Source organism: Perognathus longimembris, chromosome 19 (assembly GCF_023159225.1).
Source record: "Perognathus longimembris pacificus isolate PPM17 chromosome 19, ASM2315922v1, whole genome shotgun sequence".
Classification (NCBI taxonomy): Eukaryota; Metazoa; Chordata; class Mammalia; order Rodentia; family Heteromyidae; genus Perognathus; species Perognathus longimembris.
Window position 1 is genome coordinate 29,406,133 of NC_063179.1, and position 18,200 is coordinate 29,424,332.

At 35.0% G+C, this 18,200-nt stretch overlaps 1 protein-coding gene across 1 annotated transcript in view; it reads left to right on the forward strand.

Moving 5' to 3' along the window:
* Positions 1–18,200, forward strand: part of Hcn1 (hyperpolarization activated cyclic nucleotide gated potassium channel 1) — a 336,525-nt gene that overhangs the window by 40,684 nt on the left and 277,641 nt on the right. Inside the window, exon 2 of the mRNA XM_048368455.1 lies at positions 16,683–17,106. Coding sequence (XP_048224412.1) covers positions 16,683–17,106 — 424 coding nt within the window. The remainder of the gene's footprint in view (positions 1–16,682; positions 17,107–18,200) is intronic.

Sequence of the window (18,200 nt, forward strand, 5' to 3'; positions counted from 1 at the left end):
TGGGGCTTGAACTCAGGGCTGGGCGCTGTCTCAGAGCCTCTTTGTGCTCAAAGCTAGCACTCTACCACTTGAACCACGGGACCACTTCCGATCTTTGAATGGTTAGAGTTAAGAATCTCATGGGGAATTTTCTGCCTGAACCAGTATCCTCAATCTCAGCTTCCTGAGTACTTAAGATTACTGGCATGAGCCAGCCACTGGCACCTAGCTTTGTGTGAATTATTAAAATGAAAATAATTCTTATAAGTGAAAGTAAATTACATGGAGTCCTGATTTACTTACAAAGTATTCTTGGATGTCAGTTAGCAACCCAAGTTCTTGGCTAAGTTCCAAATTCCTGACCTACAAATACAAACCTAAGAAACTTGTAAGAAAAGACAATGAAATGTATTGCTATGACCTTACTTAATGAATATTTTTATTTCTAATTACATTAAAATAGCTTTTGCCTGATTAATTTTATAGTACTTTGATAATCAGCTGAAATATATAAACACAGGATTGTAAGATTGTTTGTGTTTCTAGATGTATTTATTCTCAGCATGTTATTGAGTTATAATTCATTGCATCGAGAATGTTTGGGGTGATAACTTGCAGAGCATTCATATTGATCATGGGTATGGTTTTCTTTTGATGCATGGCTCACAACTCAATTTGCTAATGGCATCTGGCTCTGCTAATGTTTTTCCAGAGCCTCTGATAGGCTTGACACTGTTTTAGTACTGAAAATATTTCAGCTTTTTTTTTTTTTTGAAAGTTAGTGCTTCCTGTATTTTCAATGTGAGATTCTTGGTCAATTTAAGGTATTTCTTTCCATGTTGATATATGCATTTAACTCAAAAGTACTAGGAAATTCATGGAGAGAAAATAATTAGTTCTCTCTGATATGTGTTTTTGCAGGATAATAATAGTTGAAATCACTAGACTGGATCTCTCTGGGAAAGTTGCAGATCAGAGTACACCTTGAACTGTGACCGCAAGGAATCCCAATGCCTGAAACACATTTGCATAGTGTTTGTACTGTATTCCTGTGTGACTTCCGGAGGGTTGTAGAACCCACACAGCCTGTGTTCCATGGCTCCTCTCACCACTTATTATTTTGTTCAAACTAAATATTTACCTTTTAGAATGTGTGTATTTACATTTTTTCATACTTTTGATTAAATTGAGTTTTCTATGTGAATCTAAATGTACAAAATATTCTAGATGTATGAAAGAGAAGACATGCTATGCAAACTATAATACTGGTGTATCTATGTGCGATTATTCCCTAACTTGATATATGAATGTTCACCTATGTTTAATACATTTTGCACACTTTACTCCAACAGAAAAAATAAATTGCACTATTTAGAATCATCAAAGGGTGTCTGGGAGCTTATGCCTGTTCAAATATTTTTGCGATCCTATATGAAATGAACTGTGCTTGGATATTTGTAGGACATGTTGCTCTTGGTTTCTATGTTTCTATTGACAAACAAAAGTCTAAGCAGAAACCTTGTCCTGCTTAAGGAAGCAGTTTTGCTTTAACCTTCTTTCCCATATATGCCATGTGCTCCATTCCACTTAAGTTTTTTCTGGTGGCAATACTGCCTATCCCAGGATTGGCTTTAACACATTCTCAGAGGAGGTACAGAGATATTGGGATCCTCTGGGTAATTAGCAGCCATGTGAGGATGGAAGAGGTGAAGAGGAAGATAGAATGGGCAGAGTGTATTCTCAGCACTTTAAGGGAGCAATTGTACAGAGGAAACTAACGAAAGAAAGTGTAAAGTCTATCTAATGCTCCATGATTAGTATGATGATTAATGAGAAAACACACAGACATTGATTAGGGATGTAAATGAAGACATTTATTTCATTGTTAACTGCCAACAGATTTCGCATGATAAAATCATCATAAATATATTCCATAGGATCTTTCTCTTTTATTCTCTTCTGTCATATGATATGGATTTTGAAACAGTGACTTGAATTATTAATCTCAAAATATATCAATATTATCAATATTTGAAATATTGACATTTATGACACATAAGATTAGATTTTGAGAATTATTTTTCCTCCAGTTATATTCCTCCATCAAAATTTTTATTTCTTCTGGTTTTGTTTGCTTTTTTGATTTTTGAAGAAACCAGACACCCACCCTGCCACTTCATATACCCCATAGTGGAAGCAATTTATTTTAAATAGAAGCTGAGCTATACAAATCATAAAAAGGCCCTGCAGAATTTACTAAGTTTATAATTAATTAAAAATATCCTCTAAGTCACTGGCTTTTGTAAAAATGAAGGAGCAACTTACACCTACCAAGAAGACTTAATTTCCTGTTGAGCAACAACATCCTGTCATGGGGATATATTCTGTGGAAACAAAAGCATTTTAATAACTCCACTGACTAATGATGTAAGGGACAAAAGCAAAGGGACAAAAATGTATTTTTAGTTATACCTATGCGACTCATACATCTATGTGTTCTTTGTAGGGACTGAAGGGAATTGGGTTGGGTAATCATTTGTCTTCTTTGTAGATGACTGAAGATTTCTCATTGTACTGGCAGTTATGCTTAAAATACGCCCTGCTGTTTGTGTGATTTGCCTGATAATTAAAGAAATTTGGTCTTCAATTCTCAAATACTCTATAGCAAATGTTACTCTGCCCACACAGCCTGAATGTTTGTTACAGACCTGGAAACATATGCTCTTGGTGGAATCATTTTCTTCGTTAACACATTCCCCTTCCTGATCCTCTGATAATACACAGCTGCTAGTGGGTGAAAACCTCAGTGCAGTTCAAGTATGAAATAATACCTTCAAGGATTACTGTTTGAGGCGGAAAATATCACACAATAAATAGAACTGGCAATACTGTTTATCCATGTAGGGTTCTAAACTTGTGGAAATGAACAATTTGGCTGTTCAAAAATTCGTTGGATGGCTCAAACCTATAATCCTAGTTACTCAGGAGGCTGGGATCAGAGGATGATTATTAAAAGTTAGACAAGTTTGAAAAGGCAGACAAGTTTGAGAGACTCCATCTCTAACTAATACGCAAAAAGCTGGTCTAGAGGAATGACTGAAGTGATAGACTCAAGTGATATGGCACCAGTTATATACAAGTAAACTAAGTGATAGCTTGAGGCAAACATCCCCCCCCCCAGAAAAAAAATTTCTAAAATGAGTGATTTGGTATTGGTTCTTTTCAAAGAAAACACTCTGTAGAAAAAATACTATAAAATTAATAATCAAAACTAGAATTTAATACTTTATTTTATCACATTTTTGTTGTCTTTCATTATGATTTTATTTAGGAAAAGTAACTTTAAATGAAGATAATATTTAAAATAAATGAAGATAATAAGACTAGTTTTATTTTCAGTCATAACAAATAAATCATTAATTGGAGAAAGTATAGACTTTTAAAAGTAGACTCTTGATGGGAGTGTAAACTTGCTCAAACACTCTGGAAAGCAGTATGGAGATTCCTCATAAGGCTAAACATAGAGCTCCCCTATAACCCAGCAACCCCATTTTTGGGCATTTACCCAAAAGATCACAAACAAGGCCATACTAAAGCTCCCAGCACAACTGTGTTCATAGCAGCATTATTTACCAGAGCTAAAATATGGACCCAGCCAAGATGCCCCTCAGTAGATGAGTGGATCAAGAAATTGTGGTATATATACACAATGGAATTCTATGCTTCTATCAGAAAGAAGGACATTGCCCTATTCATAAGGACACTGAAAGACTTGGAAGAAATCATACTAAGCGAAGTGAGCAAGACCCCCAAAAAATAGAGATTTTATGGTTTCCCTCATTTGTAATAATTTGCATATGTGTAGGATAGTCCTAGCAGATGATCACAATAGCTAGTAGCTATGTACATATGATCACATAAGGTGATGAGGATGATGCTAAGCAAAATAATCTCAAAGTTATGGGAATAAGTGGTTTAATATTGTTATTTTTAGTGTACTGTGTGAAATTATTTTTTTCTTCTTTTATCTTTCTTATGATTTAGCTCCTATTGTCACTGTATTTGATTCTGGTACCCTGAGTATTGTGTATATGTTTGTCTGAATTAGGGAAGGGAAGGGGAACATCAAAATGGCGAGACAAAGGGTAAAAAGAAAACCAAAGCAACAGCAATACTTACAAGACAGTATGTTGTAAATTAACTGTGCAACTTGAGGGATTGGGAGGGAGGGAAGGTGTGAGAAAAATGAAGGAGAGGGTAACAAGTTTGACAAGAAATATACTTATTTCCTTATGTATGTAACTGTAACCCTCTGTACATCACCTTGACAAAATTTTTTTTAAGTAGACCTTTGAACTTGGTATGACATTTTTTCACCCCTTTTTCCATATTTTGTAGCTACTCTCCCTGATGTTGCAAGTTGCAGTCTGTCTATGTAGATTGCTCTGTACTTAGGTGAACACAGCAAATTATTATTTTTCCTTTTTCCTGGTACTGGGGCTTGAGTGGAAGGCACTGCACCTGCAGGAAGGCATTCTGCCATTTAAGCTAAATCTCCAAGTCTTTTTGTGTTTTGCCTTTGAGCTGTGGTCTCTCTAACTGCCTTGGGTGTCCTTGAACCCACAGTTCTATCTTTCTGTAGCTGGCTAAAAGAAATCCACCACAATGCCTGAATCTAAAACAAGCTTTTGTAGTTTTATAGGTAATGGCTTGATTCACTGGCTTTAGGAAACTTGATTTAACTCTCTTGCTGTTCCCCCACAAAGGATGTGACCACAGAGAATAATGATCTTTTGTGTGTTCAATCATAGTTCTTTATGTGAGTCCATGATAGAACTTAGATTATTAAAAAATTATTTACCTTGTTGTTAGTATAAAGGTGATGTACAGAGGGATTACAATTACTTGAGCCAGGTAACGAGTACATTTCCTTTCATGCAGTGTCTTCCCTTCCCTCAGTCTCTCCCAGTGCCTCCTTCCTGTCTCCACCCAGGAGTTGTATAGTTCATTTCATCAGTGTCCAGTGAGTTCTACTACTGCAACTTTTCACCTGTTTTCCCTTGAGTTCTGTACCTTCCTCCCCACCATACCAAAGATATACATGCAAATACATAATACATAAAATATAAGACAGAGTCATCAATAAAGTAAAAACAAAAAAGAGATGCCTTTTATCTATGTCTTGGAATTTGTTATATATACACATATATTTAAATAAATATAAAGAACCATGTGGGCATTGTGCCACTGTGTTTCTCTTATAAGAATATCCTCTTTTGATTTTACTGCATACTGTATGAGTGTGTAGAATCCAGTATATTCTAAGTCTAATTTCCACATATTGGAGAGAACAAGCACCATTTGTCTCTCTGGGCTTGGCTTACCTTGCTTAACATGATTTGTTCTAGTTCAATCAATTTCCTTGCAAATGAAATTTTTTCCTGTCTAATGTCTGTGTAAAATTCCATTGTGTACAGGTTCCACTTTTTTTTACATCCACTCATCTATTGTGGGACATCTGGGCTGTTTACATAACTTGGCTATTGTGAATAGTGTGACAATGAACATGGATGTGTGGGTTTTTGTAAAAAAATCATATTCTGGCTTGTGATGCTAACTAAGGGTTGATAACCAGGAGTGGTATGGCTGGGTTGTAGAGAAGGTCTATGTTTATTTTTTTTAGGTTCCTCCAGACTGCTGCAGTGAAACCTCCAGCGTGGTTGTACTAGTTTACATTGCCACCAACAGTGCAACAGATCCACTGTTGTTGTAATTCACATTTTTTACCAGCCCAACTGGGTTGACATGGAATCTCTGATCCCTTTCTGGCCAGGGAAGGTGATCTTTGATCCACTTTGAATTGATATTAATGCATGGGGACAATGGGGATCTGTTTTCAGTTTTCTGCATATAGATGCCCATTTTTGCCAACACCAACCAACTATTGAAGAGGCTTTCCCCTCCCCCACTGTATGTGTTTGGCTCCCTTATCAAGTATCAGATAACTGAAAATGTATGGTTTTATTTCTGGGTCTTCTAATATGTTACATTGATCTTAAGGTCTATTTTTGTGCCATTACCAAGCTGTTTTTTGTTATTGTAGCTCTGAAGTAGAACTTGAGGTTTGGTATTGTGATAACATATTTATTTTTGCCTAGAATTGCCTTTACTATTTTTGTTTAGGGCTTTTGTTATTGTCTATGAATTTTTGGATTGTTTTTGGCTATCTCAGAAAAGAAAGTCATTTGGATTTTGATGGGGATTGTAGTGTATTTGTGTATCATTTTTGGCAGTGTGATCATTTGCACAATATTGATTCTATCTATCCATGAACATATAGTACCTTTCCATTTCCTGGTGTCCTTCTTGATTTCTTTCTTCATATGTTTGTAGTTTTCACTATAAAGATCATGTACATCTTTGGTTAGGTTTCTTCCTTTTTTTTTTTTTTTGAGGCTGTTTCAAATGGAGTTGTTTTCTCTGAGTTTTGTTTCTGCTTGTATGTTATTGGCACACAGCAAGGTTAATGGTTTTTGTGGATTAATTTTGTATTCTGATACTTTGTCAAAGAGGTTGATAAGTCCTAGGGTCCTGGAGGCAGAGTATTTCAGGTCCTTTAGGTATAAAATCATGTCATCTGCATATAAGAATAGCTTTATTTCTTTCCCTACATGAATCCCTTTAATGCAATTTTCTTGCTTTATTGCTCTAGCTAACAATTCTTAGGATATTATTAACCTGTTTCCATTTGCAAGACTATGTATTTTTGAGAGCTAGCCTATATATATATAATTTTCTTTTTAGGAATAGTGCCAAGTCTAGGAAGCAGTACATGTTTGTTGATAATGCATACTTGTACTATGAGTGAATATGCAGCCCCAGCCACTCCTCAGAATGTATTGTCTTTGAACTTCTCTCGTATTAGTACATATAATAAAGAGATGACCCATTGTGTCTCTCCTTTGGAAGCTCTGAGTTTGTATTTGTGAACTATTTATTAACATGTCTTAAGTTCTCTCTTGTATATCAGTGTAAATTCTCACATTTAAAAATTATTATAATTTTTTTAAGTTTTTATTATAAAATTGATGTACAGAGAGGTTACAGTTTCATACGTTTGGCATTGGATACATTTCTTGTACTGTTTGTTACCTTGTCCCTCATACCCCCCTCCCCCCTCCCTCTTACCCTTTCCCCCCCTGAGGTGTTCAGTTCACTTACACCAAACAGTTTTGCAAGTATTGCTTTTGTAGTTGTTTCTATTTTTTTACTCTGTGTCTCTCAATTTTGGTATTCCCTTTCAATTTCCTAGTTCTAATACCAGTATACACGGTTTCCAATATACTCAGATAAGATTACAGAGATAGTGTAGATACAATCACAGGAAGGTGATACAAGAACATCATCAATAGTAGAAGCTACAGATACACATGGGATGTTGAAAGTAGTTACAACTGTGATATAACAATCGTTTCCATAACATGGAGTTCATTTCATCTTTAAAAATTATTTTTTGGGAATTCTTTAAAAATTTTCTTATTGTCAAACTGATTTACAGAGTGGTTACAGTTTCATACATTAGGCATTGGATATATTTCTTTTACTGTTTGTTACCTCCTCCCTCATTCCTTCCTTCCCTTTCCCCCTCCCCCTTTCCCTTTCCCACCATGAGTTGTTCAGTAGATTTACACTAAACATTTCTGCAAGTAGTGCTTCTGTAATCATTTGTCCTTTTTACCCTGTGTCTCTCTATTTTGGTGTTCCCTTTCAATTTCTTAGTTCTAATACCTGTATACACGGTTTCCAATGTACTCAGATAAGATAGAGATAGTGCAGGTACAACCACAGGAAGGGGATACAAGAGGATCATCAACAATAGAAGCTGTGGTTTCACAGCACATGTTTATTTTTGGGAATTCTTGAGGGTAATATTTGTGTATAACTTACGAATCAATTTCTTTTAATGCTCGGGAAACTATCTGCTACATAGAAGGAAGCCAACATAGATTCTTTGGGATTATTATAATATCAGTATTTGAGAGAAAAGTATGTACTGAATTTAACACTTGCTTTCTGAGGTTTTGGTTTTTTGTTTGTTTGTTTTCTTTTTTGCCTGTAGAACATAATGAATGGATCTTGACCAATACACTAGCAAGACATCTTTTCAGGATAAGTCAGAAAGAAGTCAGAAATACCTTTGGAAACAAGCTAATCCATAGGCACTTTATATAATATTTTGCTTCTATGTGTAGGTAGGGAGAGAAGAGCTATAGTTTTGATTCTCTGGGAATCTAGGCAAAATCTCAGTGGTATATCCAAAGACCAAAAGATAGCATTGGATTTATGCCCATAGAATCAAAGCCTATTCCCCTTCTAAGTTTGGATTGACCATTTATAAAACAATTATGTAAAATATTTATTTCTGCAAGTGATTTGATAATGACACTTGAAAGTACAATCAGTGTTATTTCATTAAATTCTATTTAAATAAGTTTTTAAAATGCTACTTTGATGTCTTTGATTAACCTTTTGTGGTTTTAAGTACAAGTAAAAATGTACAAGTTCATCATGGGTTCAAAAATCAGTGTCCATTATCCTTGCTCACAAAAATTTAGGAAAAATGCCTAGCTTAATGGTTTCGATTCCCCTCTCATCAAATTCAAATGCGATCACTTACGCTTTTGATTGTTCTAAATGTCGAATGAGATCATGTCTGTTCTACATATTAGTTAATAAGTTATTTATATTAGTGATACTATCTTGATTCTTAATGAGATAATTTTTTTTATCTAGATATAAGAACCATGGACACCTTTCAAATCTCTCAGAAACTATAACTATTTTATTAAGAACATCATGAAACATTTGGACATTCAGCTTTTACTCTCTTAAATGGGATTAATAATGTGAAAGATTTCCATAACGTAAGTGGCTTAAGAATGAACAGGAAAAAGGGCTACAAACTGAATGACTTGAAAATAAGCAGTGGTAGAAGGATTATGGAAGCAGTGAGAGAACAATCATTGCAAGTTAAACCTTCCCAATTTAAATAGCCTTAAACTTAGCTATGCATTTAGGCGTTAAAGAATATGGTCATTTTAATTCTTTTCAAAATTTTTATAGTGATTAGATGCAAGTATATCCACATACATAAAGCATTCTGCAACAGATAAACATTCAGTAAAGTTTCAAAATTAGTGTCCTTAAACTATGTGTCATGGTATTATTATCAGTAGTATGGTATTATCATATTATTATCAGTAGTATAACTTAATGTCAAATAACTTTTACTCAGAAACTTCTATTAGAGATAGTTTGCTGTGTTTTATAGTATAGATTTTGCTTGGACTCATTTTTTCTTAAAAAATGACATGATTTGGTGACACTATTTTTGCTTTCCTTAAAGGAATAAAGTACCAAGAATCATAAGTAGAAAATATTTTTTTATAAAAATTACCCAATGGCCAATCAGTTAAAAATATAAGCTAAGGAGTACTTTTAGATTGGACTTGAAAAAATATCTCTAAATTTTAAATAGGGGCAGCTATTTCATGTACTATTTCTACTCACCCTTTATAAATTAAGGACTTTTCTTTTTATGGAAAACCTACTTGCTGTCACAAGATAGAATACTGCAGCATAGACAAACTCAGTACATAGAGAGTTCTGTTCCATTTTGTACCCTTTGATTACAGCCATAGATTTATGAAGCAAACTCATGGGTTACAATTAGCAATAAATAGATATTTGGATTCAGCAAACTGGAAGTTGTGGCCTTCTTTGGAAAGAAATTTGAATGGCATAATTAAAGTACTGTTGAAAGACATCACTCTTCCTGTTGTGTAAAGGAAGATTGAAATCATCTAGAAATATCTACCATAATTCTATCACTCAAAGAGAAATAAAAACTATTCTATGCAATCCATTTTCAAATAATTGCAAAGAGCAAATCACAATATATTTTAACTAAGATCCTACAATGACTGTATAAATGCTCATCAGTTCAAATGTGATTAACTTGGAATTTGACCAATGAGTTTCATTATATTTGTAATTATCACTAACCCCATAATATGGTAAGTTGATCACTGTTAACTAGTAGGTAAACAGTGGATGCTGCAAGCTGCATTGAAAAATTAAGATAGGAGTTTGAGGTTGTTAAGAGAAAGCTCCAATTAGCCTGTGAATGGAGTGAAAAGGAGCTACTCTGAAGGAGCTGGAATGTAAATTAATAGTACAAATAACACTGGGTCATGTTGAGATTGTGTTTCAAGAAAAAAGAAACAATATATGTAGAAGGAGTCTGAATAACAGTCCTTTAAAAAGATTTAGCTGGAATTGAGCTTTAGGACATAGAATAGGTACATACTTTAGAAGACTTTTAATGGTTACATTTCATATATAAGCAATAGGAAAGTCTCTTGTATATAAATACAATACAAATTATTTGGGCAGGTAGAAATGGGGAAATTAGTATATAGAATGATGATAGAGTAAGAACTTGATGGCAATGGATCTAAGTGACAAAATAAAGATGAAAAGTACTGTACTTTAAAAAATATGGGTATATGGTCAAACAGCAAGCTTAGTGGAAATGATTCAGAGAGAGTTCTTAAATTTTATGAACTTAATTAAAAAACCCGTGCTATAATAAACAGAAATAAAATATCAGGCTAAGCTTTTGAAATTGTAACATTTATTAGTTGGAATTCAAACTTGTTGGGTTAAATATTCTATTGGGACATTTGAAAGGCTACAAACTTTCTAGAACTTTGCTGGGAATATGTAACCCCAACACTGATATTAAGGCCAGGAACAGATTTGAGAACTGCTTACTTGGAGATGAGACCAAAAGCCATAATCTTCGAGGGGAGGAAATTGTGGTGGTACAGGAGCATCATGTAGAATGGCCACATTAATGGCTGACAGGAGCAATGAGATAAGAAATGAAGAAAATGTTTCTGATAGTAAAAAAGATGAGTAAGTATGATAATGTGGGTCACTGAAACAAAAAACTAGGAGAGTTTCTAGTAGATGAAGAAGTAAACACTTAAAAGTTGTAAACTGTTATAAACAATCGTATAAGAAGCAATCATTAAGATCAGAAGTTAGAAGGCTAATACATTAAAAAAAAAACCTGGCAGCTATAGAGAAAGCCAAGTAAGTAAACAAAAGAGATTTACAGTTGTCCAGATCCTTTGTGATTTATACAGAACTTAATACTTTCAGAGATTGGATTTCTCTTGCCCCCACCTATTTGAATAAACCACTACACAATTAGCTAAAATGATGTTCTACTGTACTATCTCATATTCTCCTTGGGCAAATGGATAGTTTATAAAAATGTACCTACATGACTTTAAATATGGTCTAAAGTAGTTTTTATCCTAGATACATTTTTTTTTTTTGCCAGTCCTGGGGCTTGGACTCAGGGCCTGAGCACTGTCCCTGGCTGCTCTTCTTCTTCTTCTTCTTCTTCTTCTTCTTCTTCTTCTTCTTCTTCTTCTTCTTCTTCTTCTTCTTCTTCGTCTTCTTCTTCGTCTTCTTCTTCATCTTCTTCTTTGCTCAAGGCTAGCACCCTACCACTTGAGCCAGAGTACCACTTCTGGCCTTTTCTGTTTATGTGGCACTGAGGAATCGAACCCAGGGCTTCATGTACATGAGGTAAGCACTTTACCACTAGGATGTCTTCCCAGCCCTGGGATACAGTTTGAACTTGAAGCAACTTAAAATATGTAGTAATTAGAGAAAAAGAAAAATATCAACCAAAGCAAAAGTGAAAAATAGGGAACAAACTGAAATATTGCTTCTAATTTTTTGTACAAAACTAAAGATTGTAGAAACAGAGAAATGAGTAGGCAGGGAGTACAGAGAAATTTGGAGACAGTAACATTACTCATTTATGTGTTATGCGTACATGTAGTTATGTACACGTCACTAAAAATTACCTCATCTCCGTAGAGTGAACCACACTAAGGCCAAGGGTGAACCCTAATGTGTACACCATGGATGATAATGACACTTTATTGTAGGTGCGTCATTTATAACAAGTGCTTTTCTATGCAAGTGATGCTGATAATGGGACTGGCAGTGTATGTGTCAAAACAGAGAGTATTTGGCAAATGAATCCCAGCCACTTTAAACACATTGTTCATCAAATTAAAAATAAGAAACTCACAAGGAACTGAAGAAACTCATTATCAACATGTGATTTAAATGCATTAATGGGTCAGTGAGTATGTAGAGTGGAAATGACCTGTGTTATCCATAGGCATGAATGGTGACAAAATGTGATTTTGTTGCCCTCTCACACGAAGCCACTTTTCAGGGACAGATATTTCTTTAAGAAATCACAGAATTCTATCATAATACTACAATGAATAGTTTCTTCTTTTTCTGTGGATGCCTAAGGAATATGTACGTCTCAACAAAAGACAGTATAATACACAAAGTTCAGAACCAGATCTATGTTTATGCTTTGACTCAATGACACTTTAAAAGAGAATCATAAGGATTAAGGCAAATTCATACCAATACTGAAATATCCATTACTTCAGTATACATCATAAAAGGATGTTGTATGATAAACACTATAGTAAGGAATGAATTATGTGTTATTTTTTATCTCTATTGATTAAGAGTGATGAAATATTTGTTTTCTTTCAAAAATGTCTAAATTAAAAAAATTATTGTCAAGTTGAAGTATAGAGGTTTTACAGTTGCAAGTACACAGTGAGTATATTTCCTGTGCAACTTGCTACCCCTTCCCTCATTTTCTCTCTCCTTTCCTCCTCTTCAACTACCCCAAGTTGTACAGTTAGTTTCAACATATTGTGTTGTAATTACTGATGTTACATTGGTTTTCCATTTACCCTTTGTCTAACCATTTTAATGTTATACCTAGGGTACTGGAATCTAATACTAGTGGCAACAGGGGCTAAATCATAGGGAAGATGAACAGAAGATAAAAGAAATATTTTCACACGATGCTTTGAAAATGACAACACCAATGATAAACCACTTTGTTTCCATATTTTGGAGATCATTTCTGTTAGTGCCATCTGTCTACGGCCATACCACCCTGAACGCGCCCGATCTCGTCTGTTAATGCCATCTTATATGATCATATGTGGATAGCTATTGAACTATTATGATCATCTGCTAGGAATATCCTAGACATATCCTAATTATTAACAATAAGTGAGACCACAGAGTTTATGTTTCTTTGGGTCTGGCTCACTTCACTTAGTATGATTTTTTTCCAGGTCTTTCCCTTTCCTTATGAATGGGGCAATGCCATTCTTTCTGATATAAGCGTAGAATTCCATTGTGTATATGTACCATAATTTCTCACTCCTAGTGATATTAGGAATTTGAGCTTAGGCATGCTGCCTTAGGTGAGGTGTGAGCTATGCAAGAGAATAAATTGAATAGCTTGTACAGTATGAGGATCTGAAGGGCTAGAAAACAATAGTAGACTGGAGAGAAAGTTTTTAGAGTCATAAGGTACAAATAAATCATTGATGCTTGGATTGAATCTATAACATTGCCCAAGGAACAGATGAAGAATAATGATAAAAAGTCTGTGTGTCACACCAGGTTCCCCCTTCAAGGAGAGGCAGAGAAAGAAGCTCACAGAAGACTGATAGGAACAATCAGAAGTTAAAATCCTCATGGCAAACATGATTTCATTTTAGAGTTCAGTGATGTCATTTCTTTGTAAAGTAGCTATTACAGTATCACATCTGTTCTACTGCATCTATTTTCTGTCCTTAATGTATTAGATGACACAATTTGCATTTCTATTGAGTGATTTATAAAAAGAAACCTTTAATTTACTTTGCCAGTGCATAATGGATAACTGACATATTCATGTACTGGTCTGTAAAATATAAGTAAGGCTTAACAGAAGTAGGAGTAAAATATCCAAAGTGAAAGATGTATATGTAATCCTTGGGCTAGCATAGAGAAAGGCCGTTGATTTTTGAAGGTTTATTTTATATCCTGCAACTTTGCCAAAGTTTTGGATCAGCTCTAGTAGCTTGGGGGTAGAGTCTATGGGATTCTTTAGGTATAGGATCATGTCATCTGCGAAGAGAGAAAGTTTAACTTCATCTTTTCCTATTTGGATCCCCTTTATATTCTCTTCTTGCCTAATTGCTCTGGCTAGGAATTCTAGTACTATGTTGAAGAGCAGGGGAGAGAGTGGACATCCCTGCCTTGTTCCTGATTTTAAAGGGAATGGCTTTAGTTTTTCACCATTTAGAGTTATGCTTGCTGTTGGTTTGTCATAAACTGCCTTGATTATATTCAGGAATGTTCCCTGGAATCCCAGTTTTTCCAGGGCTTTTAGCATAAATGGGTGCTGGATTTTATCGAACGCTTTTTCCGCATCCATTGATAAAACCATGTGGTTCTTTACCTTGCTCCGGTTGATGTGGTGGATTACATTAATTGACTTGCGTATATTAAACCAGCTTTGCATCCCTGGGATGAATCCAGTTTGATCGTGGTGTATGATTTTTTTGATGACCTGTTGAAGTCGATTGGCCAGAATTTTGTTGAGAATTTTTGCATCTATGTTCATCAGGGAGATTGGTCTGTAGTCCTCTTTCCGTGATGAGTCTCTGCCTGGTTTTGGGATGAGGGTTATACTGGCTTCATAAAATGAGTCTGGCAGTGAACGTTCTCTTTCAATTTCATTGAAGAGTTTGAGAAATATTGGAGTGAGTTCTGTTTTGAAGGCCTTGTAGAATTCTGCGGTGAATCCATCTGGACCTGGGCTTTTCTTGGATGGGAGATCATTTATTGCTGTTTCTATTTCAATACTGGATATGGGTCTGTTTAGAAGGTTTAAGTCTTCATAGTTGAGTTTGGGGGTATCAATTTTTTCTAGGAAATCATCCATTTCTTCCAAGTTCTCGAATTTGTTGGCATAAAGGTTTGCAAAATAGTCCCTTATTATTTTCTGAATTTCGGTTATTTCTGTGGTGATGCTACCTGTTTCATCTCTTATCTTGTTTATTTGAGTGTGCTGCCTTCGTTCTTTGGTCAGGTTTGCCAGGGGTCTGTCTATCTTGTTGATTTTTTCAAAGAACCAACTCTTTGTTTTGTTGATTCTTTCGATGGTTTTTTTCGTCTCTAATTGATTTAATTCTGATTTGATTTTAATTATTTGCTTCCATCTATTGACTTGGGGTTTGGCTTGCTGTTCTCTCTCCAGAAAATTAAGGTGCTTCCTTAAATTACTGAGTTGCTGTTTCTCCAGTTTGTTGATGTATGTACTCAGAGATATAAATTTTCCTCTGAGTACTGCCTTTGCTGTGTCCCAAAGGAGCTGGTACTTTGTACCCTCAACTTGGTTGAAGTCCATAAACATTTGAATTTCTGTTTTAATTTCTTCAATGATCCACTGATGGTTCAGCAGTGTTATGGAAACAAGTGATATATCACAGTTGTAACTACTTTCAACGTCCTATGTGTATGTGTAGTTTCTATTATTGATGATGTTTTGTATCACCTTCCTATGTTTGTACCTACACTATCTCTGTAATCTTATCTGAGTATATTGGAAACCGTGTTTACTGGTATTGGAAGTAGGAAATTCAAAGGGAATACCAAATTCGAGAGACACAGGGTAAAAAAAGAGAAATAACTACAAAAGCAATACTTGCAAAACTGTTTGGTGTAAGTGAACTGAACACCTGGGGGGGGGAGGGAAAGGGGGGGAGGGAGGGGGGCATGAGGGACAAGGCAACAAACAGTACAAGAAATGTATCCAATGCCCAACGTATGATACTGTAACCTCTCTGTACGTCAGTTTGATAATAAAAATTTGAGAAAAAAAATCCTTGGGCTAGAAACTAGTAGAAAAGAATTTTTTACAATTTTTCTCAGGTATTAGTACCTTTTATCCTAGGAGTCAATCATCACTAAAAGTAATAGTAACTTTAAGTTTGTGCTAATGTATGCGTTGTCCAAATGTTTCTTGACTACTTTTATTCTTATGTATGGCTGGGAAATTGATACACAAAATATTCCCTAATACTTCAAAGGTGTTTTACCAGAGGCAGATTTTAAAGGTTTATTTTGTATTTGTTCCTTGTTTCTCCATATTTTGTTTAATCATACTAGGGAATTTCTTTTACTTTTCTATTATAAAAATATGGGCATAGCTATTCTTGAATTCTATTACAACGTATTGTGTAATAATGCATTGGTGTAAGGATATACTGTTTTTACTTAGAAATGAATACTCAGTCATTGGAAAAATTTATATATGTTTTTAAAAACAATTCTCTGGCTGGGAATGTGGTTTAGCAGTAGAGTGCTTGCCTAGCCTGTGTGAATCCTTGGGTTTGATTGCAGCCAGAAGTGGCGCTGTGACTCAAGATGTAGAGTGCTAGCATTGAACAAAAAGCCAGGGACAATGCTCAGGTCCTGAGTCTAAGCACCATGACTGGCAAAAAGAAAAACAAAAGGCCAGAATGCTAGGCTTGAACAAATAGAAGCCAGAGACAATGCTCAGGTCCTGATTCTGAGTCTAAGCACCATGACTGGCAAAAAGAAAAAAAAAAAGCCAATTCTCCATTCTTTTACTTTGATATTTAACCAGTATTAATAAACCAGTATTAATTTTTATGAGAGGAGAGCTAGATGATTACCTTCCACGTGTTAAAATGTGATATTTTTGTTTCTTGTAGGTTTTATTGGGATTTAATAATGCTTATAATGATGGTTGGAAATCTCGTCATCATACCAGTTGGGATCACATTCTTTACAGAGCAAACCACAACACCGTGGATTATTTTTAATGTGGCATCAGATACCGTTTTCCTATTGGACCTGATTATGAATTTTAGGACTGGGACTGTCAATGAAGACAGTTCTGAAATCATTCTGGACCCTAAAGTGATCAAGATGAATTACTTAAAAAGCTGGTTTGTGGTGGACTTTATCTCATCAATACCAGTGGATTATATCTTTCTTATCGTAGAAAAAGGAATGGATTCCGAGGTTTACAAGACAGCCAGAGCCCTTCGCATTGTGAGATTTACAAAAATTCTCAGCCTGTTGCGTTTATTACGACTTTCAAGATTAATTAGATATATACATCAGTGGGAAGAGGTAAGTTACACATTTTCTTTCTCACAGTGTCATGAGATTTTATTATCATTGTTTGGACATGACTGTTGCATTATGATTGTCCTATTCTAATGAGTTACATGAAATTTGAGTAGAAAAAAGTTCTTTGAGCACTCTTTTTGGGAGCATAGTGATTTTATTTGTGTCTCTGAAGGATGATAAAATACAAGCTTTGAGTCAACTGAAAATAGTGGATATGAAATAATGCTATGATGCCAATTTAGTATATATAAAACAAATATGGTTTAATTAAATCATTATCCAACTCAATGCAAGCCTTGTACTTTGGGGGAATCTTTTTATTTGTGCTACTATTTGAAGTACCATCTTTGACAAAGGTGTAGAGTGTGCTTGATAATCCAGTGTATAATTACCTTCAAAAAGATAGTGTGAACTACTTAAAGATAATTTGACAAAAAAGATAGTGTGATATTTGTTTCCTGTAACGTAGAAACTTCATTGAATTTATATTTGAAGAGGAAAAATGTTGTTTTGCATATTTCTAAGTCATATAGTCATATGGCCACTTTGGTTTTACCCTGTTAATTTTGCTCATGGTTATGCTTTACTCACAGTAAGTTATTATAGTTTATCCCAGTGAGTTCATTTCATAATATTGGAAGGCAGAATGCACAGGAGGGAAATTACTACACAGAAAACAAATAGTACAGGGACTAAATGGAGTGAATCTGGCCAGGCAGACCCTAATGTTGCTGACGAGGGCATCTGCTGCTCACAGGCTGTGGGTAGAACTGGCAAAAATGCCCACTGGAGATTCCTGAGGACTAAAGCTAAATGCACTGTCATCAATAGCAAATGAGTTTATGTCCCTCATCCACAATCAGTAAGCCAACTTTTCTACCTTTATTTTCTTTCTATATTTGCCATTTTGGATAAAATATAATCTGAATCTTATTTTGACACAAAATTGAGAGTAAACGAGATCCTTAGAGTTCCTAAACTTGCCCTAATGAAAGCAGCCCACTGACTGTGCATTGTTATATTTCTCTTTACAGAAATGCTTGCTAGCATTTTTTCAGTATGAATTATGCTTTTAAACAAGTCAAAATGGAAGT